Source organism: Heteronotia binoei, chromosome 21 (genome assembly GCF_032191835.1).
Source record: "Heteronotia binoei isolate CCM8104 ecotype False Entrance Well chromosome 21, APGP_CSIRO_Hbin_v1, whole genome shotgun sequence".
In the NCBI taxonomy this organism is placed as follows: domain Eukaryota; kingdom Metazoa; phylum Chordata; class Lepidosauria; order Squamata; family Gekkonidae; genus Heteronotia; species Heteronotia binoei.
This window is the reverse complement of record NC_083243.1, coordinates 56710311-56737857: the sequence shown is the minus strand read 5'-3', so window position 1 is coordinate 56737857 and position 27547 is coordinate 56710311. Positions and strand designations below refer to the sequence as shown.

The 27547-nt window shown below is 40.8% G+C and overlaps 1 protein-coding gene across 3 annotated transcripts in view; it reads right to left on the bottom strand.

Moving 5' to 3' along the window:
* The window catches only part of SLC25A21 (solute carrier family 25 member 21), a 588543-nt gene that overhangs the window by 21213 nt on the left and 539783 nt on the right, over positions 1 to 27547 (bottom strand). For 2 of the 3 annotated variants that reach the window (XM_060262736.1, XM_060262737.1), the window contains exons 5-7: positions 20699 to 20758; positions 9733 to 9840; positions 754 to 918 (exon numbers count right to left, since the gene is read on the bottom strand). In XM_060262736.1, the coding sequence (XP_060118719.1) occupies positions 754 to 918; positions 9733 to 9840; positions 20699 to 20758 (333 nt within the window). The remainder of the gene's footprint in view (positions 1 to 753; positions 919 to 9732; positions 9841 to 20698; positions 20759 to 27547) is intronic. The other variant, XM_060262738.1, reaches the window with a different exon arrangement.

Here is a 27547-nt window from a genome sequence, read left to right as displayed (position 1 = left end):
TGGTTTTATTGCTTCTGTGATTGGCATAAACCACATAGTTTATCATTAAACATTTAGTTACATGATCATTTTAAAAAAGATATTTTTCAGACAGAAGGTCCAGGGGCTAAGTTTTCAATGGATAGACTGATGAGAGTTAGATGACTTATACCCACTACTTTTAAAAACCATTTTCGAACGGAAAAAGGCACACCGGGCCCTTCTTGTTCCATCTAGAGAAAATTCCCAGGTACTCATATTTTTCCTACAGTGGGGGTGAAAATAGTACGTGTGGAAACTGTAGAGAAGGAAATGGTTACACAGTTCCCCTCCACCCCCACCATCTACCCTGGCATCCTTCTCTTCCTTGAACAACCAGTTCCAGCAGCTTACAAATGAAAAAATGTCTATTAATATGATAATGGAACTAACTGTAATGTGTAGTTCTACATATAGTGATGATAATAAAATAAAGACAATACTTCCTCTAAAATGGAGGGGCTGACAGGCAGAACTTCCATGGGTGGACCTCCTGTGAACTTATGGGGGAGAAGAAAGGAGCCATGGGGGGTGGGGGATGGGTGGAATGAAGAGAAAGCGTAGTTGGAATGGCTGTAGTGGCCTCACTTTGTGGAGCAGTCATGGAAGCCATCTTAAGTTACAAAAGGGAGAAAGAGGGCTAATAAATGTTTTAAAGAAATAAATAGGAACAGCCTAGTGCCAGCCAAATTGCCTTACTAGTTTGCTTCTTTCTCAGAACTGTACTTCATTTACCTTATTGACAGGAACGATGTTTTTCACATTGAAGTAGAATCCAAAATAAACCATATTAAAAACTCCATGGCGTCCCAAGGTGGCAGGTAACCCTTTGTTGAGCCCTTCAAGTCCAAACCCATTAGCTTGAATAATCTGCCGAGCTTTGCCAAAAGTGGATGGTTGCTGTATGAACAAAGCAAAATGCATGAGGTGCTTAAAAACAAAATTTACAAACTTATTTCAGAATGAGAGCCAATGTGGTATATTAGTGAGAGTGTCAGGCTAGTATCTGGGAGGCTCAGGTTTGAATCCCCACTTTACCTCAAAGTTTGCTTGACCTTGGGCCAGATACTAGGGTGGTCAATAGGCCTAGAGAAAAATGTTTTGTCCCTTTAACAGAAGCTTACTGTGTGGAAATAGGCAGTTGAAGTTTTTCATGGCACTGAGACAAGTGCCATGAAAATAACATCCAGGTAAATAACATTCTATTAAGCCTCTATTAAAAAGACAGGACATTTTCACCCAGTATTTTGGCAAACCCTTCTCTTAGCCTAACCTATTTCACAGGGTTGTTGTGAGGATAAATAGAGCAGGAGAGAACAAGGTTGTAATCTAGGCATTAATAAATATATGAAATGTGATGCCTAACCAAGTAATATTGTGAAGATGATGCCACAGTGTGTGTGTGTGTGTGTGTATATAATTTTTTTGGCCACTGTGTGACACAGAGTGTTGGACTGGATGGGCCATTGGCCTGATCCAACATGGCTTCTCTTATGTTCTTACAATGTTTTAGAAATGGGATATTTATCAGGATATACATTTGAAGAGGAAAAAATACACTCATAGCATTTGTCTAGTTATATTCTTATCTCTTCTGTACTCTAGTTATCATATTTGCTTGTCACAGAGAATGATAATATTACATGAACTGGTAAAGTTTTGCTGTAGAAGAGCCATCAGTTAGCGGAGTGTCCCCGCAAAAGGGTCATAGTTGTTTCCATTGGTTTAATGTGAAAGGCATTTCCCATTTCCCTTTCTCATCTTCCCTTTCTTCACCCCCAATCGCCATTTGTGATGAAACTTTCAAGGACTGCACCCCAGCGACCATCAGTTTCAGGCAGATAAAAAGAAAGTACCCTTATTTTAAAGGCAATTAAAATTCTCACTTGCAGAGCAGGCATAGACAGGTGTGCATCAGTACATGAGTGAGTTTTTCTTTCCTGCCTCAGGATCCTGGAGCAAGGTGTGTGTCTGTGCTTGAGTGTGCAGGCAGGGGAACTAGGCAGGGAACTAAATGTTCTGCCTTTCTGTGTTCTGTTTCTTTCAGCATTCTCTCCTAACCTGGCTGATTTCACAGATTAAAAGTCTAGAGAAAATGCTTTTAACTGTGTACAACAGCAAGACAAAGAGGATGGGAGCTGAAGAAGCAGGATTAAATCCCTTATCTGTGTGCTCTGTTACTGTTTAAAAATAAAATTCTTACTTTTTGTATTTGAATGAGCCATTAGACATTTCACATACACACCAAGTGCAGGATTTTAAAATAAAATAAAGCTGCCTTGGAAATTTCAGATCCTACCTCTATTGTGCTCTACCTCCTTCATTGTTACTAATCAATCTCACACTTCTTAAATGTGTGATTTTGTTCTTTAAAGACATTGGAGAGGTTAGTAGCTGTAAGTCTTTGGCTGGGTACAGACAGGCAGTTTCATGTGCACTGGAGGCACCCCAAACTGTGCGACCCTAAAATGGAGTGGCCAAATCCCAGTCAGATGGTCCCATGTCATGCACCTGTATATTGTGCAGGGAGTGCTTTGGAGTGTTCACATGGTTGTTGCGTATCATACCAATAGCATCGTTTGAGGCTCTTTTTTTCCCTTACACACAAACCATAGGAATGTGGGTGGCAGTGTGAAGTAACAAAATCTATTCAAGTCATGGCTGATGTATTGATTATTGTAGAATCCAGTGCTATCAAAGGCATGCAAATATTTACTCCATCTCAAGACACAAAAAGGGGGGGGGGGGATGGAGCTTGCCTGGTCACAGCAGCTGTAAATTCTTCTAGCAAGATGGGTTCCTGCTTAATCAAAGGGCTGTCACCCCTCCCCTTGTTGGTCACGCTGCTGGCTGGGCAAGTTGGTAGCAGGAAGAAGACTCAGGGGGCCCCTGAGGTGCAGCCTCTTGCTGCTGGAGTCTTCTTCCTGATTTCTAGCAGGAAGAAGACTCAGTGTGGACAAGGAGGCCATGTGGCTGTCTCTTCCCTCTCCCCTCTTTCCCCCACCTGCCAGCTGAGCAGAGAAAGGTTCCAACTTTAACCCCCTCTCTGGAGTTGTGCCGCAGTGGCAGCATGATCTCTCCATATAACAAGAGAGAGTCAGTTTGGTGTAGTGGTTAAGTGCACATACTCTTATCTGGGAGAACCAAGTTTAATTCCCCACTCCTCCACTTGCAGCTGCTGGAATGGCCTTGGGTCAGTCATAGCTATGGTAGAGCTGTCCTTGAATGGCAGCTTCTGGTAGAGCTCTCTCAGCCCCACCTTCCGCACAAGGTGTTTGTTGTGAAGGGGGGGAAGGTAAAGGAGATTGTAAGCAACTCTGAGATTCAAAGTGTAGGGTGGGGTATAAATCTAATATCTTCTTCTTCTACATGGAGAAATTGTGCTGGCACAGAAATTCTGCTGACACAGTGGCACAACTCCAGAGAGGGGGTTTAAAGTTAAACCCCCTCTCTGCTCAGCTGGCAAATGGATGAAAGAGAGGGAAGGCTCAGAAGGAGCTGGTGTGGAAGAGGAACTGTGTGGCTGACACTGGTCACCCCAAGCTCCCTCACCCTTTGTGGGGAGTGGGGACCAGCAGGCTGGGGGTAGGAACATCCCTAAATTGAGAGAGGATATTGCCCCTAATGCCCCACTGGTTGCTACAGCCCTGGGGAGTGCAGATTATCTTGAACTGGTGCAACATAGCAGCTAAGAGGATGAAGTTGAACCATGATCCGGAAGACTCCCCACTTCCAATCTGACCTCCTCTTGCACAGCCTCAGTGCCCCTCTGGTAATGTGTTGATTATAAAATCAATAGGAAGGTAGTAAAATAGAACTATTCAGTAAAATGTAATTGTTCGAGAAGGCTCTTTTCATAAAAGGAATATGATTGTAGTTTTAACATCCAAAAATGCAGCTAATTTTCTCCTTTGTGCTGTTCATTTTATTTTACAGTTTTTATTTGATCATTTTCTAACACTGTAACCCAGTTTCATCACACTGTTATTTGGATGTATTATACTTGTCTTTATCGCACTGATTTCAAATTCTGTAATCCATCTTGAGTCTCATGAGAAAGGTGGGCTACAAACAAAGTAAACAGAACAGTAATTCATAAGTTTTCCTACATACATGTTTCCTAACCAGCAACTGCAAGCATTCATTTTTAAAGCCAACAAGGACAGGACAGTATCTGACGGCAGGAACTATGTTCCTAATTCTAGGCAAACTTTTATAGCTCCTTAAACTTTTAAAATTCCAGAGCATTAATGCAAAATATTCTATTTTAATAGTGACCTTTTAAAGTCATAAATTATAAATCATTTTTTCTTAATCAATTGTTTGCTTATCTTTGCTTTTCACTAATATTACCTTTGTGTAATCAAATCTTTAATTAGACAGGCAAAATATGACTTCCGCAAGGATGCTTAAACAGGGAAATGAAGGCAATTTTGACTATGGCCCTGTAAAAATGTGCTAATTTCAATATACTAATTTGTTTAATAAGCCTCTATAGCAAAATGCCAGCATAACAACCAATAGCACCAGCCAAATGATCCCAATAATATCCATCCCAGTAAGTTAGTGCTTATTCAGGTGACTGTCAGGCACAGCTTTCTTTCACTATTTAGTTTCACTCTAATTTTCATATGTTCAGCATCTATTTATAACTTGCTTGGTTTATAAAAGAAAAGACACTAACACCACACTTACACAGTATATTGCTATAGTTATGAATGTTGCAGTTTCCTTAATTTGCTCATGGACCAAGGACAGCAAGTTTGATACAAATAATGCAATTTGATGGCTCTGGAGAATTCACTCTGGAATAGTCCTCTCCCAGGGAAGCTTCCATGTATAAATAGTGATCAAATTTAACCCAATTTTAAAAGCTTTTGGGTAGAGGTCTTTGAAATAGTAAATCAAATTGCTTCATGTGATCTTGACTCTCCCATGAAGGTATGGCTTTCTTTGGGTGTGTACAATCACACATTAGGAAAAAAAACCCCACCACAAGTATTTGTAAAATAAACTGATTATAGCCGCATGAGTTCTACTTGCAGAATACTGAAAGAAAACCAGATTATCAGATATAGAGGTTTGGCTTCACAAGGGCTTGTTTTTAACGTTAACGGAGAAGGGAAAAGAAATAAATTAATGTGTGCGCATGAACGTTTTCTGCAAGATTCCTTCTTGATGCAATCAGTTACTATTCTTGCAGTAATAAAGAAAAAGAAAATACGGTAATTACAAGAAGTTCTAATGTACGTTTGAGGTCTTCTTTCTTGTTCTTTGAATATAGTACTTTAGCTGGTCATTGCTTTTGTGTTCCTTATATATGTGAACTGAATAGACAAATCATAACTAGAGAGTATTTGTGATAGTTTTCTCAAAAAATATTTATTTGACATTTAAGGTGGATTTACATTTGCTCATCACCCTGTTGTTTATATTTCTCTCCCCGCCCCAACTCTTTTCTACTATCAGTGCCTGTCCAAACTGGTCATTCTCATTGTTACATTGGAAGATATTAGGGTATTCTCAGTAATACACTAATGAAACAACACCCATTTACGATGCAGTAACTTTGAGTCTGAGCAGAAACATTTTCATGGGTAATGTAAGGCTGGACATTGTTGATCTGACAGTTACTCTGGTGCCTTGTTGCATAGTTTCATTTTCCTGACCAGCAGAGGTGGAAGAAGCAGTGAGAGAAAAAACACCAACTTCCTCTGTGACTGGGACACTGTCCAACTACAAAAGCTGGTAGTTTGTCCTGTGAAACACGATTCTCTCATTTTTTTTTTTTGCATATTGTTTCCACTTTCTTAATGTCATTACATTGTCTGGCTTTTAGTGGACTTTCTGATTTAGCATGTCCTATTTGTATTAGCTTTTTCATTTTCTGGGGCTGTGCTTGCAACAGAGCCAGCATCAGGCAAAGCACTACTGAATAGGCCAGGTAGGTGGCTGCCTAGGGCACCACCTGGACTACAGGGGCACTCCTGTCCTGCACATAAATGCAGGGGCTGGTGGTAAGAGGCAGCGTGGTGGGAAGGAAGCAGTATGCCCAACCAACCTCACAGCTCTCAGCTCCTCCCTGCCACCGCTCCATCTCTTCCTACCTGGGCTTTTGGCTGGAGGAGCTTCTCACTGCTGCTGCCAAGGGAAGGAAGATGACAGTGAGAAGAGGAGGAGCCACAGACAGTAGCCACCCATTCCTTCCTAATGGGGGTGGCGGCACGGCACAGAGCGGGTGCACTCCCCCTCCCAGAGAGGCAACTGAGGGGTTCAGAGAGGCAACTGAGGATTGGGCACCCTAGGTTTAGGCCCACCACTGCTGCACTTGTCCTTGCTGCCTCCAGCCCCCCCCCCCCCAGGTGCATGCTGGGGTGAATAGCAAAGACCTGGCTGTATGCGTGGGTGGGAAGGAGGAAGTGTGCACTATGTGGGACGCAGGGCTGGAAGAGAGACTGATTCTAATCTGGGGAACTGGTTTTGATACCCCACTCCTCCGCATGTAGCTGTTGGGTGACCTTGGGCCAGTCACAGTTCTCTCAGAGCTGTTCTCTCAAGAGCAGTTCTTGAAAAAGCTCCATCAACCCCGGCTACTTCACAGGGTGTCTGTTGTGGGGAGAGGAAGGGAAGGAGATTGTAAACCACTCTGAGTGAATGACAGGGTATAAATCCAATCTCTTCTTCATCATCCCACACAGGCAGGGTTGCCAGTTTCCCACGGGCCACTGCTGGAGGGATGGGGGTAGGGTTGCCAGATACAGTTTGGGAAACTCCTGGAGATTTGGGGATGGACCCTGGGGAGGACAGGGACCTCACTGTCTGGGAGATCAATCATGATGACAAAGGATCAGATCCTCTTTCTCTGTAAGAGAATGAATGATTTGGAATCTGAGTTCTGCACAGCGATTTTTATTGTATTTAAAAGTACAGTGAGCAGACCCATTCAAATGTAAATCAAGGAGAGGAATATTTTTGCAACCAAAATAGGGCTTACAGACTATCTAGCAAATAAATAAATAAAAAAAGAAAATGCTTGTATTTTTAAGAAGTCATTTATTTAAATGAGGGGATTTTTTTTCTTCCAGTTTTCTGTTTCCTTTTCTTCAAAATGCTCTTGAGCCTATTCAAACATGTCAAGGCAGTGTTTGCTGGCAGATTCATTTCTATTGCATGTGAAGTAAAAAAAACTATGTTTATTTACATAAGAGCTGTGAAAAACCTCTTGGTATAAATTAAATGAATATTTATGTTCCAGAAAAAGGGACTCTATGGCTGCTTACAAACCAGCACTTTGGGTCGACTCAGAGATGCCTCTGAAGTTGACCCAAAAAATCTGTTCAGACAGCAACATCTGCCGGCCGTCCTCCTCCCGCCCTCACCCTGTCCTCCAGGCTCCTTTGACCAGCTCAAAAAGCTACCACTTCCAAAGTGGTAGCAAATATTTGAGCCAGCCTTCAGTCGCCTCCCTGCTGTCTGGACGGGGAAGGGCGCAAGTGAGGTGACTTGGCGGTCTGGAGCTGCCAAGACGGCCCAAGCTGTTCTGGGTTGTTTTTTTTAAGGAACCCAATCAGAGTGCTTCCAGGTTTTTTTAAGGAACCCAATCAGAGTGCTTCCAGGGTGCCTTCCCGTGTGGAGGCGCCCAGTCACCTCATGGACAGGATGGGGGCACGTCGCCAGGGACCATCTGGAGGCTTCAGGATGGCTCTTTTTGAGCCACCTCGATTCGGGATGCCTCCCAGCTATCCCAGAATGCCTGTCTGTTCTCAGCCTATGTGAAATGAAATGGGGATCTCTGTTCGTTCATGTGCTTTAAATCTGCTTTTTACCTGTTCTCAGAGCTGAAGTTACAATGGCTTTTAGGACAGGAAGTTGATGCTGAACTTACTTTGCCTAGTAAAGAGTCAACATACAATTGAAACATATGCTGAATGCTGAATGTTCTCAGCTTAGGGCAAACAGAAATTGCTCTGGTCACACAAGCTGAAAATATAAAGGATGTTTTGGATGAGAAGAACACTGCTCCCCTGGATGAGGCTGGGCTGGATGATCTTTGAATAACTTCTGCATAAACTCAAAATGACAGCCAGAATACAAAGAGCTTCCCTTTCTTGTGCTACAAGAAGGACCTGCTGGTCACAGTTATCCATTGTCTGATGACACCCAGGTTAGACTACAGCATTGCACCTTATTAGGAGTTGTCTTTGAAGACTATTCAGGAACTTCAATTCATCCAGAATACAGCAGCAAGACTGGCTACTAGAATAAATTACTGAGAATATATTTTACAACTTTGAGAACAACTATACTGACTTGCCAGTTCATTTCCAGGTATGGTTCAAAATGCCAGTTCTTACTTTTAAATCCTTAAACAGTTTAGGGCCAGAGTTTCTAAAAAACCACCTACTCCCATAATTCAATTAATAATTTTTATAAAGATCTGCCAGGTATGCTTCTACTTTTAGACGCAGGGTGTATAGCAAGGAGAGTAAGGCTTTTGTTGGTGAGGCCTTAATCTTGGAATCTCTACCCTTTAGCAATTTGTATGGCTCCAAGTTCACTAAATTTTAGGGACTAAGTAAAACTGAGTACTTTTCCTAAGTACCCAGTACTTTTCCTAAGTACTCAGGCTGAGTGGTTTAAAACTTTTTTTTAAAGATTTTTCTGTTCTGTTTTAGGAAGCAATGTGTGTTTATTCTTGCCTGCCCTTAAATTTGTTAATGTATTATCCTGACCTTTAATATTTTATTCATATGTGTTTCATTGATTTGTCCTCAGCTACCTTGAATGTACTCATGAATCAGCACGGGCTGTGGAGGGGGGAGAGCATACATACAGTTCAAAGAAAGAGTTCACTGAGCCTGGCCAAGGCTTTGGCTACATACTATGCAGATCCCAAAGGAGTAGCCAAGTAAACAGCACCAGCGGCGTCTTAAAAACTAAAAAAAAAAAAATTATTGCAGCATAAGCTTTTGTGAGCTTTGACTCAAGAAAGGTTACGCTGGAATGAATTTTCATAGACTTTCAGGTGCCCCCAGATTCTGTGCTTAACTCCATCTGGTTCCTTGTTTTAAACTTTTTTTTTTGCCAGTCTACATGCTTCTAAAATACAATTGAAAAATAGGTGTGAATTCAGACCATACCTGTGCAGCCCCAGCCGTTTCAGAGCCCATGTTGCACAGTCTCTCACTTTTCCAGGCCAGCAAATGAAACATCCTACTTACACTGTGATTTGAAACAGTTAATGTTTCCTTTTATTGACAGGTATTATGATTTTCGTAATTCTTATAGAATGACGATGCCTTGAGACTATATTGGGTAAGGCCACAAAAGCAAACACATTATAGGCTTACTTATCCACTGTAAAATCTAGAGTGATTATGCCTTTTAAAAACAAAAGCCTTTCTTTTTCCCCTTTGCTTTTCCTGTCTCTTCACTTTTCTTTCTTTTATGCTCAAGTAGCACAACCCAAAGTCAGTTTTCCTACTCCCATAAAACCTAGGGTACTCTAGCGAAATGAGGATGACCCTGTCCCTGCTCCAGAAACATATTTCTAGCCACATCATTATCAGTCAGCTCTCCTTTCCCAGCTATTTTGAGAGGGTAATGCTTAAACAGAGATCCTTCCTTAGTTTACACTGAGTGAATGTTTTTCTACATTTCATACTTATCATCCAAGCACTTGCCTATATTGAAAATGTATTTCAGTTGCTGTACCTGTGCAAAAGCATCCCGATTTGCCTGTAGACCAACTTTGACCACTTCAAAAGGGTTTACTACAACCGCTTCAGTTAGCCCAGATCCCAAGCCAGCAACTGCAAATGCCTAGAAGAGTTAAATCAATCAGTTTACATGTGCACTGTGGTAAACATCCCCGCACATCACATTCTGAAGTTAAGCATTAGGCTGACTGATATGATGAAAGTAGAGAGAGAAAGAAAGAGAGAGAGAGAGACCTACCCGTGTGCAGTGGGATACCATTACTAAACAGCTTTCGCCCTTGATTAGATGTTGACAGTTCATGCAGAAAAAATTACAAAAGCCACAAACCACATTCCAAATTTTCAAAATAAAATGTCAAAATCCTATCAACAACGCATTCTCTCTAGCAGCAAAGACAGCTTTGTGACTTATTTCAGAAATGTATATGGGAGGGATTCAGTCCTTCCACCTTCTATTTAGGGGAGGGGAATGTACTCCTTGAAGAATAATTTACACATTATTATGCATCTAATATAGGCACAAAGACCTCTCTTTAAAATATTTACAAGCAGTGCAAAAAACAAAGAGTTAATTAGGTAGTAAATCTAGAAGAAAAGACAAGGCTGAATTACAATATCCCTAAGCCAACAAACAACCTGGTTTGAAGAAAACTTCTCCAGGGCAAATTTCACCCTTGAAAAGGCTTAAGGAGAGTATTCGTTACAAGAGTAATAATTACTTATATATATACACCACATCACAAACCAGTTGGTGCTTTGGTAGTTCATATAATATAATAAAATGCAACTGGCACTTAAGGCATTCAGTAAAATGTAGTAAAAATTACATAAATGCAACTCAAGCTTCTATTTTAAATCATTACTTTTTTCATAACCTAGAACACACTGGCCATAATTTAGCACAAGACATGAATGCATTTAAAGCAATGCTATGCTTTCTAATGCACTACACCCCTTGGAGTGCTGGCAGGAGAAAAAAAATAGCTCTATGATTTTACAATAGAATTTCCAGAGTGGTGTGATGTCACTTCCAGGTTTTCCTAGAAGTAACATCACTCTGTCTCCAACAGCTACCTCCCCATGTCCCTATCCTTCTATTTCTCTTTCCTTTTGACATGTATGAAAAGACAGGCAGGAAGTATAATACCTTTGACTCCATCAGCGGTTCCTTTGAAAAAGAACAGCAAAAAAATGGCAGCTCTTTGGTGGTTCATGACCTAGCAGAATTGGTCTGTGACCCACAGGTTGAAGACCACTGATATAACACATTGAATTCTACATGATTATTTCAATATACAATACTGACATAATCCAAATGCACTGTGAGAGTAGGGGCCACACATGAAATATTCACAGACTCAACATATTCCTGTGTTCCCATCCTCCACTCAGCACATAAAAGGTATTATGGAGTATAAGATGTCCACATGTGGCTCCCATTCATGTGTGTGGTAGGCGTTGTCAAATCATTTCTGTCTCATGGCAATCCTGCGAATTAATAACCTCAAAAATGTCTTATCATTAATAGCTTTGCTTAGTCTTTTCTGCATACAGATTGAAGAGATAGAGAGATAAAAAAACATCCTTGTCTGACTCCTTTGCCAACTGGAAACCATTCTGCTTCTCCGTATTCTGTCCTAATAGCAGGGGTTTTTTTTGTAGAAAAAGCCCAGCAGGAACTAATTTGCATACTAGGCATATTAGGCCACACCCCCTGATGTAACCATTGTTTCACACAGGGCTTTTTTGTAAAAAAGGTCCAGAAGGAACTAATTGGCATATTAGGCCACACGCCCTGATGCCAAGCCAGCCAGAACTGTGTTCCTGTTGTAAGCCAAAATGCCCTCAAAACGAGGTTGGGGAATTGACAGGTGGGCACCTGGCTTAAAAAGGATCTTTTAATCTATGTATACAGGATACACATCCAGAAATTATTGCTTGAAATTACCAGCGACACTAATTAAGTAAAAACAATTAAAATTTATTCCAGAAAAATATAGACACACATACAAGGTAATAAACTCATAAAACATACATACAGAAATAGAGAGAGATTCAGAGACAACACAAAGATGGACAAACAGGGTGATAATTACCGATCATAGTCTTCAAGGAAGGCTCCAATGGCGATGAACGAGGACTAGGGGGAGGGAACCCTCAACTGATCAGGTATCGGGGATGTATCTAGACAGCGGAAGTGGGGTACTGCTAGATGCACACCTGTGAGGAGCTGGGTCACAGGTTATAAAGATTACCTTGAGCCCTCAGGGGATGGGAGGTACAGGGGCGGATGACAGTGGTCAGCTGGTACATGACCTCAGAAAAAGGGGAGGCTCGGCAGTGACCATAAGGGCTGGACTTCTGCAGTAGCCAATAGCCCGTTAATTGGCGGCCCTGATTGGATGCTCATAGCTAGCCAATGAGCAGACTTAGCCTTAGTTACCTGATTGGACTTCCAGATAAGGATGGGCCAAGGGGGAGGCTCCAGGATGACCATTAAGGGAAAAGAATGGGAAAAATTATTAAGGTGGGGGGTACTTAAGTCTATATTCCACATAGACTTAAGTATAGACAACACAACAACACAACAACAACAACACTATCTTCCAGCAGAAGAACAATCTGAAGACAACCTGGATGCACCCACGGTCCAAGCATTGGCACCTTATTGAATACATTCTGGCGCGCCAGAGAGACCTTCGAGATGTCTTACACACCCGATTAATGCTCAGTGCAGAATGTCATACGGATCATCGTCTTCTACGCTGCAATCTCCGTCTTCACTTTAAATCTACACCCAGGAGAGGCGGTATCCCCCGGAGGAAGTTTCAGGTTGGCAGCCTTCAGTCAGCCAAAGTTAAAGCTGCCTTCCAGGCAAAACTCCAGACAAGAATTGAGGACCCCAGTTGCCTCACAGATCCTTCTCCAGAAGCACTCTGGGAACACCTAAAAACTACCATCATGTTGACCACTGAAGAAGTCCTTGGGTTCTCCACAAGGAAGAACAAGGACTGGTTTGACGAGAACAATCAAGAGATCCAAGAATTACTGGCGAAAAAGAGATATGCCTACCAAGCACATCTTGCTCAGCCCTCCTGTCCCGGGAAAAAAGCAACCTTTCGCGCTGTATGTAGCAACCTCCAGCACAAGCTTCGAGACATTCAGAACGAGTGGTGGACAAACCTTGCAGAGAGAACCCAGCTGTGTGCAGACACTGGTGATTTAAGAGGGTTCTACGAAGCCCTGAAGGCATATCAGGCTCAGAGTCCCTTGCAGTCCCTTTGTTCTCAGGCAGTCATCATATCAGGCTCAGAGTCCCTTGTGTAGTGCAGACGGCCAAGTGCTCCTCACAGACAAGACATCCATACTGAACCGGTGGTTGGAGTATTTTCAGGTTCTCTTCAGTGCCAATCGCGTAGTTCAAGATTCAGCAATCCACCTCACCCCACTTCAACCAGTGAAAACAGAGTTGGATGAGATCCCCACCCTAGAAGAGACTGTTAAAGCCATCAAGCAACTGAAAAGTGGCAAGGCAGCGGGAGTTGATGGAATCCCACCAGAGATCTGGAAGCATGGGGGCATAGTACTACATAGCACACTTCACAAAGTACTTGTCACCTGCTGGGAACAAGGCAAACTACCACAGGACTTTCGCGATGCGATCATCATTACTCTACATAAGAACAAAGGGGAAAAGTCAGATTGCTCCAACTACCGGGGGATAACCCTGCTCTCCATCGCAGGCAAAATCCTTGCTAGAATACTCCTGAACAGACTGGTGCCCACCATTGCAGAAGAACTTCTCCCAGAGAGCCAGTGTGGCTTCAGAGCTAACAGGAGCACCACCGACATGGTATTTGTTCTCAGGCAGCTCCAAGAGAAATGCAGGGAACAGAACAAGGGTCTATATGTGACTTTTGTTGACCTTACCAAAGCTTTTGATACCGTTAGCAGGAACGGCCTGTGGCAAATCTTGGAATGTTTAGGATGTCCCCCAAGGTTACTCAGTATGGTCATCCAGCTACATGAAGACCAGCAAGGCCAAGTTAGACACTGCAACGATCTCTCAGAGCCCTTCCCAATAGGCACAGGTGTAAAGCAAGGCTGTGTGCTTGCGCCAACTCTCTTTACAATCTTCTTTAGCATGATGCTTCAAAGAGCCGCAGTAGATTTAGATGACGACGATGGTGTCTGCATCCGCCATCGCACCGATGGCAGCCTGTTCAACCTGAGGTGACTAAAGGCCCATTCCAAGACAATGGAAAAACTTATCCGAGAGCTACTGTTTGCTGATGATGCTGCACTCGTCTCCCACTCGGTATCAGCTCTGTAGCATATGACGTCCTGCTTTGCAGAGGCTGCCAAGCTATTCGGCCTAGAAGTTAGTCTGAAGAAGACAGAAGTTCTCCACCAGCCTGCACCCCAGGAAGATTATCACCCTCCTTGCATCACTGTGGGTGAATAAGTTTTGAAGACAGTCCAGCAGTTCAGCTACCTGGGGTGCATCATCTCCTCAGACGCCAAGATTGACAAGGAGATTGACAATAGACTGGCAAAGGCAAACCGTGCATTTGGCCGACTGCATAAAAGGGTTTGGAGCAACAAGCATCTGAAAAAAGGCACAAAGATCAATGTTTACAAAGCGGTTGTGATGACAACCCTCATCTACGGCTCCAAATCGTGGGTTTTATACCGTCATCATCTGCGACTCCTTGAGCGCTTTCATCAGCGCTGCCTTCGCACCATCCTCAACATCCACTAGAGTGACTTTGTGACCAACACTGAAGTCCTCAAGCGGGTGGAGGATACAAGCATCGAGGCATTGCTGTTGAAGACGCAGCTGCGCTGGGCAGGGCATATCTCCAGGATGGAAAACCACCGCCTTCCCAAGATTGCCCTGTATGGCGAACTTTCCACCGGCCATCGAAATAGAGGGGCACCAAAGAAGAGATACAAGGACTCCTTGAAGAAATCCCTTGGTACCTGTTGCATTAACCATCACCAGTGGTCTGACCTAGCCTCAGATCGCAAAGCATGGAGGCACGCCATCCACCAGGCTGTCTCTTCCTTTGAGAACGCACGCATAGCTGGTCTTGAGGACAAAAGGAGATTGAGGAAGAATCGTACTGCTACAGCACCAACCCCAAATCAGACTTTTCCCTGCAGCCACTGTGGCCGGACCTGCCTGTCCCGCATTGGTCTTGTCAGCCACCAGAGAGCCTGCAGCAGACGTGGACTACTGCACCTTTCTTAGATCTTCATTCGCGAAGTCAAGTCGAGAGAGACTTAAGTCTATCAAACTTAAGTCTATCAAACTTATTTAAAAAGGGGACAATAGGTGGCCAAATTGCCACCTAGGTAACACCCGGTCTATACAACGGAAGTTTGCTCTGGGTGAAGATGTTCTTTCTCCTCTTCGATCTTCTACTGGCACCAGTCTTTGTCTTGAGTTCCGTTGGACAAAGGCTTAGGCGGTCTGACAGGATCCACGCCTAAGATAAGCTTGATGGCTCTTATGCATAAGTGACATCTGTTGAGTACGTGAGCCTCCCGCTTTGCTGTAATGGAGTCTGGCACTGCAGAAAGATAGCTGGTGGTGGTGTTAGCCTCCCAAAGTGGATTCTATGGTCGAGGCTGGAAACTGCTTGCCTGGACAGTTCCTGGCGGTGCATCTTCTTCCGCTTCCAAGGCCAAGATGGGGATCGCATGGAGCGACTGGAAACCATCTGTTTTCCTGGTTAGCACTCCTCCAGAGACATGGAGTGCTGCTGCAACATTATGGCTGTTGGTACTCATAAGTCCCTTCCAGTTTGGTTAGACAAAGTCCATGTTCTCCTAGCAGATGTGTGTGAGCTGAGTCTCCAGGCACCCTGGCACCCAAGCGGGTGGCTACGATGTTCTGGAATTAGGGGTATTTTCCTCATACTGTGCATTCCTGCTCAACAACTGTCATAAAATGTAATGCCAGGTAAAGGAGATATAAACTTTATAAAGAACATAAGAACATAAGAGAAGCCATGTTAGATCAGGCCAATGGCCCATCCAGTCCAACACTCTGTGTCACACAGTGGCCAAAAAAAATTATATCTACATCTATATCTATATCTATATCTATCTGTCTGTCTGTCTGTCTGTCTATCTATCTATCTATCCACACACACACACATATACACACTGTCATCATCATCGTCATCATCACATTTTATTTGTATCCCGCCCTCCCCGCCGAAGTAGGCTCAGGGCGGGATACTAATAGCCACTGATGGACCTCTGCTCCATATTTTTATCTGAACCCCTCTTGAAGGTGGCTATGCTTGTGGCCGCCACCACCTCCTGTGGCAGTGAATTTCACATGTTAATCACCCTTTGGGTGAAGAAGTACTTCCTTTTATCCGTTTTAACCTGTCTGCTCAGCAATTTCGATTGCCCACGAGTTCTTGTATTGTGAGAAAGGAAGAAAAGTACTTATTTCTCTACTTTCTCCATCCCATGCATTATCTTGTAAACCTCTATCATGTCACCCCACAGTCGACATTTCTCCAAGCTAAAGAGAACCAAGCGTTTCAACCTTTCTTCATAGGGAAAGTGTTCCAGCCTTTTAATCATTCTAGTTGCCCTTTTCTGGGCTTTCTCCAATGCTATAATATCCTGTTTGAGGTGCAGAGACCAGAACTGCACACTGTACTCCAAATGAGACCGCACCATCGATTTATACAGGGGCATTATGACACAAACACAAAGTTTTTTTAAAAAAAGAACTTTTAAAAATATGCTTAAAAGATTAGCACACTTTCAATATTTTGATATTTAACAGTTTTTGATAACTGACGCCTCTTGCTCTGAATTATTGCATCAAAATCTGGTGACAATGTCTGTGCTGTAGCAATCTTGAGTATACTGTTCAGGTGCTGTTCAGGAGTGTGTTTGTGAGTTACAAACTTACTTTTGATTTATTGACATTCATTACAGAAATCTCATGGTCAGTGCTTTGAGCCTAAGACCCAGAGGAAAACCTGAAATGGCTGGGCACTGTGAATTTTGTATGTAATTTGCTTTATGTGCTGGTCAGCCAATGGAGAAAATAGATGCTTTGCTCTGTAGCTCTTGTGTGATTGAGCAAGCCTGGCAAAGCAAGCTGTGATGCAGAAAGAAGCAAGAGAGAAAGAAGGAAGCAGATGACAGTGGGTTACTCGGGGGGGGGGGCTGATAGGAGCCTTGACACTCCTGATATAGGTGTTACTTTGTTCATAGAGCTTAGATTGAACAGAAACTCTTTTATTCTAGTTATATCATGTTGTTTCTCAACATCTAATATTCTCTGTTTCAGTATCATTTTGGCTTGATTATAACCCATACTCAACAATAGTTGTTGCAATAAACCTGCTCAATAGTCTAGTTTATATGTTAGCTTCATATGTTCATGCAGGGCTGGTGCGTGGGAGTAGGCCAAGTAGGCAGCCACCTAGGGCACCACAAGGCCATGAGGTAACCCCTTTCCTCATGCGCCATGCCTGCTGCCTTCCCGACCAAGTTGGGGGCATGGCAGTGAGTACACTGCCATCCAGTGTCCACTGCCATCCAGACCTCATCAAGGCTTCCTGAGGCTTGGGAAGCCTCAGCAAAGTTGGGGGCATGGCAGCGAGCACACTCAGAGCCTAGCTCTGAGCGTGCCCACTGCCATCCCGACATTGCCCAGGCCAAGGGTGGGGAGTGGAGGTCTGCCTGCGGCAGCAGAACCTCAAGTGCCAGCCTGTGTTCTTGTGTTCACTTCTGGTGATCACTGGGCTGCCAGAAAATATATAAAGAAGGTCTAAGCCAGGGGTGTAAATCTGTGGCCCAGGGGCCAGATCCGTCCTGCACAGGGCTCAAATCTGTCCCCCAGGCAACATCCTTCCCCTGCTTCTTTTTCCAGGGCTCCTGCTGCAGCCACACCATAGCTTTCTTTTCCCCCAGCCCCTTCAGCTGCTCTTTGCTTCCTCCTTCCTGCCTCTTGCCTCCCTCTCATCCCTCCCTTGCTCTCTCTCTCTGTGTCTCACATACACACAGAGCTCCATTGCTGATTCCTGCTTCATACAGAAGAGATACAAAGACATCTCTCTCTCTCTCTGGTGTGTGTATGCTTCCTTCTCCAAGGTTGCTCTTCCTCTTTTAGCAAGGAAGGGAGGGGGAGGAAAGAGACTGCTAGAGAACAAAGTTGGAATCCCATGGCAGCTTTAAGATTAACAATGTTTTATTCCAGGTATAAGCTTTTGTGTGCAAGCACACTTCTTCTTCAGAGGGAGGTAGGCTGGGTGGATGGATGGATTCTTCTGATAAGCACAATGTATACTGAAGAAATTATTTTGGTTTATTCTTTTAAAAAAATTAAAAATTGGGTTTCTCTGTTCCTATCTGGATTTATTTTCTTTCAAAAAGACCTTGATTAGGAATTAGAACACTTGGATTTGTCCTTATATCTTGGAGCATGGAGGGATTTCAGATACCAAGTGATAATAACATACATTGGTAATGAGACAGAAAGACTAACTCTCAATTCAGTCCAGGAAGATGCATTGTCTTGAGCTTCATTATCAATTGCAATTTAACAGTTTCTCTTTCTAATATACTTTTGAAATTCCTTTGTAAGAGCACAGCTACTCTTAGGTCAGCAACTGAATGTGGTGGTTTCTAATGTCAGACTTACATCTATTTATTATTTGCATGCTCCTGGACTGAATCCTCCTGGATGGAATTGAGACCTAAGTTTCCTGTCTCATTACCAATGCTGGTATCTCCATGCCTACTATACTTTTGCATATCACACCTAATCCAATCAAGCCTGCTATTGTCATTTGGCATCTGAAATCACCTGTATAAAGTTTATATCTCCATACATTATTTGCATCCTCCTGGACTGAATCCTCCTGAATGGAATTGAGACCTAGGTTTCCTGTCTCATTACCAATGCTGGTATCTCCATGCCTACTACACTTTTGCATATCACACCTAATCCAATCAAGCCTGCTATTGTCATTTGGCATCTGAAATCACCTGTATAAAGTTTGTATCTCCATACATTTTGTGGTATGCATGGCCTGGCCCAACAAAGTGATACTTATGTCAGATCTGGCCCTCATAACAAATGAGTTCAACACCTCTGGTCTAAGCATCATTTGGATGTGCCTTCTGGTCTGTCAGCAAAGGGACTGACTTTTGAAGTTCACGGATGGGTTTGGTTTTCTTAAATTGTTCTATTTTAGTGGAGCTTATCCATTTAGAACCTTTGGAATCTGACAAGCTATATCTAAATATACAGATAAACAAATTATTTATTGTTAGCTAAGATGTAAAATAAGAAAATCTCAGACAAATGAAAGCAGGCAGAAAAATTTTATTCAAAAGGTAATCTGTGTGTGGCCAAGAGAGGTGCTCACAAGAAAAGAATGTAAAAGGACCATCCAGTGCTATTTAAGGCAATAATAATAATCATACCATGTTTAAACGTTATCACTTACTAGGAACCAGATTCAAAGATTTTAATGAGCAGCACCTCACAAACATGAGGACTGGCACATGAGAATTCAGGGAACAATGATCATACACTGTCAGCTTTTGACTGCACTAGTCATGTTTTTGCGGCAGTGAAGAGGAGTCCTTACAATGTATCCTAAATATATGATTCATTTTATTGGAGTTGAGAAAGCTGATCAGTTTTTTTGTAAAAGTCATAGTTCCCATTCAAGAAGGGAAGGAATCTGTGTAATGTCAGGTGTTCCCAAGATGGCAACAGTGCACGGATCATCCTTTATGATGAATGTTTCCAAACGCAGATGGAAAAATATACATGCTGTTTTCTTTGAGCTGTGCTTAATACAAAATCATTTTCTCTGGGTGGTAGAGGAAGGTCTCCTGTGGGCCTTCACCATCTCAACTTGCAAAACACTTCTGATATTATTATTGCCACTTTTCTGTCTATTTTGCATTTAGAATATGAGGTTACTCTACAATGTACACAGCTTAATGAAATATAATTTATATGTACAGCATATAAGCAGAATGAAGTAGGGCTATTCTCTGTTTAAAATGTATGCTGAAACTGTAAGAATTTAAATGATATATCATGATCTTTGGAAGAGACGGCAGTCTACAAAAAGAACGAGAAGGAAACTTATTGAACCCCTCAGAAATACTACTTCTATGGTACATCAGATAAATAGAGTAATAATAATCTCATTTCATGTAAAGTTTAATTCATTTTGGCAGATTATATGCACTCAAATAGATCAAGATAGGTAGCTGTGTTAGTCTGTCTGTAGCAGCAGAAAAGACCAAGAGTCTAGTGGCACCTTAAAGACTAACAAAATTTGTGGCAGGGTATGAATTTTCATGGGTCACTTCTTCAGATCTGAAGTGAGCAGTGACTCATGGAAGCTCATACCCTGCCACAAAACTCAAATGAATGTTGTTTTGCTTTAAATGCCAAACAAACAAACAAACAATCTGCTTTCTAAGCTTGTTGTAAAACTTCCACCATGAAAACCAAACTGCAAAAATATTTCTATTCCCCTAACCCATTTGACCAAGAAATCTGTAATCCAGATGGTCAGAAGCTGCTATTAGTTCACTCTTCCAGATTACTTTTTGGTAGCAGCATAAAAGCATCCACATGGATTGACAGTTGGGTAGCCAAATTTTTAGGCCTTACAAACCTAGGCCAAGAATCGAAAGATCCACATTTTCCTCCACATTTTATATATAGTCACCTTTCACTGTTTTCCAGTGCAATCCTAAATAGAGTTACACACTTTTAAGGCTAAGGTTGTAACTCTGTTTAGGATTGTACTGTTACTTTCTTCTTGATCCATTAGAAGAGGGAGGAAGAAGAATTTTGCTATTAGATTGCTCACTTCTGTTTCATTCCCTGGTATAAAATCAAAAGTGAATACAGAAAGGAGCAAAGCAAAGTGTATACTCTCACTTACCAGTGCTGGTGACAGTGAAAAGTATCCTAGTAATTTCTTGTATTGTTCAAAGGTGAAAAACTGGAAAGAACAGAGAAGAAATTTTATTGTAGCAAGCTGGTTACCTTTATTAATCTAACAAAAAACAATGGATGACATTTTTGTTCTGTTGTACTTTGCCAAGTAATCAGGAATTTATAGAAATATTTGTATAAACTTGAATCACATAAATTGGGTTTTCAGATCTTTAAAAATCTGGAAAGAAAATATATATAGTAATATGCATTACTACAGACACTGTACAGTATTCAGCCCATTTATAGCAGTACCACATGCCCTTCCTTAACAATGAAAAGTTTTTTTGGGGGGAACCCTTCCAAATTTGATCAAAATTAATCAACCATCTATCATATTTCTAATTTCTAATTTCCATGGCAGAATTTTCCTTACAAATATGAAAAGTGTAAACACATGTTTCAGTTACTAACTACTGGGTCTCTTCCTTCTTACAATTTAATTTCAAGGCTAATCAATTATGACTTTTTAAAATTAAAAAGTTTGTATTCAGCAAGATGTTCCCTGGCTATGGAGATTTTTGCACTTCTTTGAAAAAAGGATATGAATGGTTCAGAAGGAAAAATGTCAGGGAGAAGAAGGAACAACATGAAATGTTTTTGAAATGATTGTGCACTACTAAAACAGTGATCTTATCAGCATTCAGCAGTGGATTTTATAAGTTCGGCATCTAACTAAATTGTTTAAATGGCCAAAATTGATAACAATTAGAGAAGGAACAAACCCTGTAATTACTAGCTAGAAGATGTGCAATCTTCAGTTATGCATACTTGATTAACAGGACATATTCAAATGTACATATGAATGAGCATCTTCATTCAACTAGTTATTGTAAATATGCATAACTCAAGCTAGACTGCAATCCTGGGATGCAATGAGACTGCTAGAACAGAGTATAAAGACAAGGAATATTGTCCAGTTTCCTGAGCGATGGGACCTTTCAGATCAAGGGCAACTTCACTTGCATTCAAGGATATTGTACAGCTAAAACACATTAGCTATCTGGTGTTGTGACATCACTGTGTTCACTACTTGGTCCCTTCTTGGCCATTATCATGTAGTGAAAAGAAGGAAACCCTAAAAATGACACTAAGGCAACCATATATTGGACCTGTGAACAGGAGTGCAAAAAAAAAAGGAAGGAAGGAAGGAAGGAAGGAAGGAAGGAAGGAAGGAAGAAAGAAAGAAAGAAAGAAAGAAAGAAAGAAAGAAAGAAAGAAAGAAAGAAAGAAAGAAAGAAAGAAAGAAAGAAAGAAAGAAAGAAAGAAAGAAAGAAAGAAAGATAGATCACTAAGGGACAGAACCCCCTCCCTGAGTTTTTTTTAGTATCAATTGCAAGCCCATTTTTTTAACTTCACAAAAGTCATTGCAGTCACATGTCCTAGTCAATTAACACTAACTCAGTGTCCTAGTTAAGTAATACTAACTTGAATCCCAATAAATTATTTCTCCTAGTTGTTATATGCATTTATATTTCCTCTAGTTCTTTTTGCTTTTCCTAGCTGCAAAGATCCTTTAACTCTGTGAAAAATCAGAACAGATATCTAAATGTTGGAATAGTAAATTCATTTCCTGCATTCTCTTCACTATCTGTTCATAGGGCACTATGCCATTTTTCTTTTTAAAAGTTAATTCAGACTTCTAAATGAATTTATGAATTCATATATTTTAAAGTCTGCATATTCTCTTGATCAGAAATTTACTCAGAAGGTGACACTTAAGAGCTCCATGCATTTAAATATATATTCCATGATCTTAGAATAGCTCCTACAGTCCTGTTCTTTTGGACAGCTGCTCTATCACCACTTGTAACCATGGCAATAATTATTATAATTTATGATCCTGTCCTACATTCTTCTGTTCTAACGTAAGCTAGGAAATCCACCAAGCTGTTACTACAGTCAACAATTATGCCACATACTAGACCCTTGAATTTGATACCCTTGCACTACAACCACTTTTGTAAAGTATCAGAAACTTATTTTGACCTATTTTCCCTTTAAAAAAGAATTAATCAAATACTGCCCTGATTTTAATGTCTTTCATTTGAATCTACTGGGTGACATTTTAAATGGAAACAAATGTTCTGGTAGTATCATCTTTACAAATGTCAGTCTCATTGTATTGGCTTCAGACTAAAGTTTCCAAAGGCAGAACAGACCAGAATTTTCCTGTCTTCTCCATCCTACTTCACCCGGTTAATCTGCATGGAATCCTGCTACCAGGATTCCATGCAGGGACTCTGAGGAACGTAAACGGGAGTCTACAGCAGGAAGGGAAGTCAGCAGAAATTGCCAGCTGAGTCTGCTTCCAAACCATGGACTCTGCCTTAGTTTATGCACAGTTGTGTGTACAAAAGCTCCAGATCACTCTTTAGACAAAGAAAGTAATAGGGATATGCAACAGCAGTGAATGTTATTGACACGCAGTGTTAGGCCTCTGCATTCATTGACCAGGAAAGATATATATTCTAGGGGCTTCATCTTCTGCTCTCACCTGATCAACTGAGTAGTCATCCTACATCCCATACTCCAGTCTCTAGTCTAGGAATCATCTGCAAACATCCTTGTTTGGAGAACACCAAAGTTCTATCTAGTGCTACTGTGGCTACATATTACTATAGCTTGGCCCTTACAAGCGCTATGCTGCAGTCCATGACACTTCCAGAAGATGGCCAATTCATTTCTTTCACTACTTGGAATACCTGGTAAGATTTAATTTTGCAACTCCCTCCCCATTTTTCAAGATGAATGATGGAGACATGCTTTTTGTGCATCTTTACCATTTATATGCAGAATCCCTGAAATTTTCCCAAACCGGTCTGGGAATAAAGTTTCCTTTTATTGCCCCTTGTACTTTCTACCAGTTATTTTTTCTGGCACTTTTTTTTTTGCTACCTGTATTATTTTTGAATATCTGGCCTTGTGAAATGCTCCGTGGATGCACATGCACACCAAGTAAAAATGGCCACTATACCTAAAAGCAGATAAAAGCATCAAAGAGCTCAGCAGGGGGCAGCATGTCTATTCACTGTAAACCATCCTGCCTTTTGATCAAATCAAAATACACACTGAGGTAGGTGGATGGAGTCAGAAAAACTTTTCACTTCCCCAAGCAACAGTCAGTGCTTCCTCATGAAGGGCTACTCACACCTTTATAATCATAATGTTTTGTGTAGTTCTCATTTCCAGGATTCTGAGGCTTAATATTATTTTATGAAGCAAAGAACCCTTGTTACAAAGCTTTTTAAACATAACATAAAATTTCCACTCAGTATAACCATTTTCAGTTTTAACAGATTTTACACATGGTGTCCTTGGAAGTCTGTGAGTCTTGTTCAACTTGTCCTTTAAAAACACAGTATTTTTGGTAACCATCTTTTTCTTCCAATATTTCATTGTCTTTTGAAAAAGCCCTTGGGGTCACAAAATATGTTAAAGTCATTTTCAGCAGAGCTGCAGATGCTTAGCCTCTTCTGGATGTTTTAAGGAGAGGGTGCAATGGAAAATCTGATGCCATATAAATGTATCAAGGTAGAGAAAGACTCCTTAAGAGGCCTCAGGATTTTTGGGGTGGGGGCAACTTATCCAGTCCAGAAATTAGTGTCATTTCACAGCTGTATCTCCAGGGCATGCAAGGGTTATGGACAACAGGTTTTAGCTTGCATCTTTCTTTCTTGTTTCTTTCCATATTGTTCTTCCTCTCATATGATATCCAAATTATGGTCAAAACACCCGGATGAAACAATGCTTGGGTCCCTGCTCTCTTAATGCCAAATTGTTGGAAACTGTCCATTCAGTAAAGTTGTGGTCTGTTTTCACCCAGTCCATTGGTCACACCAGATTTTGTCTTCCTGCTACTGAAGTCACATTAGCAGTGTTTATATAAACAATACAACAAATATTCAACATGACAGATCTGTCCCACACTGCCACTGAAAATTCCCTTCTATAAAATTCCTCCCCTATTCTCAGTCTGTTCTAGAAATCCAACATTACTTTTCTCTGATACTGAATAAGCAACACATTGATGCCCAAACATCTTCATATATATAGATGAGATTTTGGATCTCTTTATTTGTCCATGAATGAAATACAAATATTATGAATGATATCTTTGATATGGCTAGCCACCTTGCAAACATTCTTTTTTTTACTGCAAAAGAAATGTCTCATGAAGAACGCCAAACACAGCTAAGTGAGATAATTCCTTTCGTAAATGATAGAATTCATGCATGTGAAATTTGTGACACATAGAAATGGTCAATAAATTCAAGCAATAATCTTTACATAATTTGTTCCAAAGTAATCTTAACAATATCAGTGAAAATATTTAAGAATAAGCTGGTCATTGTCACTTCAAGTACCATAAAACAAAAGTGGAATAATTAGTATCAAAAGAGTTTTTCAAATTGTTCATTGAGTTACTGCATGAAGAATTTTCCTGGTCAAGGCCAATACTAACTTCCATGGAAATGCAGGTATTTCTCAGTTCTCACTGCCCTACATTTATATTACATGCATAAACAGCCATCTTCTATTCGTAAAAAATGCCTTCAAAATAACAGTTTTCTAAACCCATAAACAAAAAAGCAAGCAAGCAGTTTCCCATTGTATAAACTTTAAAAAAGAAAAAGAAAACTAATACCAAAATGAATACAAAGAAAATGGCAAAAAACTAGAAGCTTCTGAGTACAGTTCATCATAAACATCTTTCTGTGTTTGGTTCCATAGCTCACATGATTTAAGAGGCAGACATATCTTTACTGAAGCAATATTTTTGTTAGATTTTAAGGGGTCTTTTTTTTTGTTAAAGTAAACAAAATAGCTCCCTTTACAAAATCCAAGGGAAAATAATTGCAAAATATGTCTCTAATGTATCTAATAACTAGTGCTGTCCATATGGCAAAGATACAAGTAAATCAAAGTTCCACAGAGGGGGAAAAAGACAAAGTACTTACCATATGTCTCAAAAACATTAAGGTAAAAATGTCTGGGAACACATGCAAAATATGTATTTGCCCAACAAGATCATCTGTTAACCATTGTACTGGCACTGTTCATGTCTTTTCTTCGAGTCCAGACTAAGTCAGGGCTATAAAGTTTGGCTTTTCATCCTTCAGAATTACCAGCTTTCTTTACAGAAAGAGGGGGAAAAGAGGGAGACAGAAAGAGGCACAAACAGACAGACAAAGGATCTAAAGTCTTCAAAGAGAAATTGTCTTTGACACGTGGCGTCCAAGTGACATATTACCTTAATTATAATGGCTTTATTTTTACATGCAAATGGATTTACCAAAGGAATAGTCAATTATATTTTTCTTCTCAACAGGAACTCTGCCTTGTTTGTTTATCTGAGGGATCTTTTATCAGCACAGCAGTTTTATAATTCAAGGCAGCCTTTCTCTGCAGCTTTCCAAGATGTGAATGGCAGGTACAGATGCAGCTGTGCAAAATTACCCCAATGGAACTTCAATTTATAGTATAAAATTGAGAAGGGAATCCAAGGGTCATGTAGTCCTGCCTTCAAACATGAGAAATTGGGTGGTCAGAAGACAACTATTTTTCTTCCCTGGTTTACATACTTCTAATAAATTGGGAATATCTATAATTCCTAAGAGAATAAACCACAATTTATAAGTGAAACAAAGTTCACAAAGCTCTCACAAGTTCTCCCAAATGAGCCAACACATAAACCAACAGTTCTAATAAATATACTTCCAATATGACTCCCCCGCCAGCAACATTTCCAGTTATGGATAGAGTTGGATTTGAATATTTTAAAATAAAAATCCTAAATATATTATGTAAACATTAATTTCATATTTATGACATTTATATTCCATCTTTCATCCATCATATAATGGCTTGCAAAAAATTCCCAGGAGACCTAACTGTGACTGCATGCTCGTATCTGCTTAGGTTCAGAAAGGCTGTTATATCAAGGCCTCTCCTAACCTTACCTAGTGACCATTTAGGAAGTTAAACAAAGAGAGAGAGAAAGAGAGCGTATGTGTGTGCGCGCGCATGCACATATAACCATAGGATCTGTTTTCTAACCCTAGCAGTATTTTATTATTTATCTTTATTAATTTATACAGCCGTACCCCTAATCTAGGGTCCCAAAGAAGCATACAGGAGAATTCTCTTTTCTGTTTTATCTTCATACAATTCTGCGATTCTGTGAGGTGTGTGTGAGAGAGAGACTGGCCCAAGGCCACCCAGCAAGCCCAGATATCAGTCTCATCTTCTAATTCTACAACACCACTCTAACTCAAGATGAGCTTCACATTTCACTTGATTTGACATATATAATCATGCTGGGCTTGTTCTAGGAAAATACAAATGTAATGGTATAATTAAATTGTCAAATAGCTTCTGCATACTTCAATTACATTTTCAAGAAGCTATAGCCTACTTTCCAAACAAGGTAAATTTTGCAAGCTATTCATGTGTATGCTACAAGGATCTCACTGGATAATATAAAAGAGCAACTCAAAAATGGTTTATTCAGAATCCTTCTCAGAGCTATTTAATGGAGTTTACTCCTGGTATAGAGTAGAAGGAGTGAAGGTGTCAGGCTACTGCCATGCTGTTATCTGTGGTCATGAAATCTATGCATTGTCCTATGAAGCTGTATAAGTGGACTAAACACTGCTGTTTACTTACCTGATATTCTATGGAACAGTATATGTTTAATTTTTCCCTCTAATCCAAATATCCAAGTGTTAGGGCCACCTGATACGTTGTATTACACTCACAGCAAGGATTAACATAAGATTTCATACATGACTTG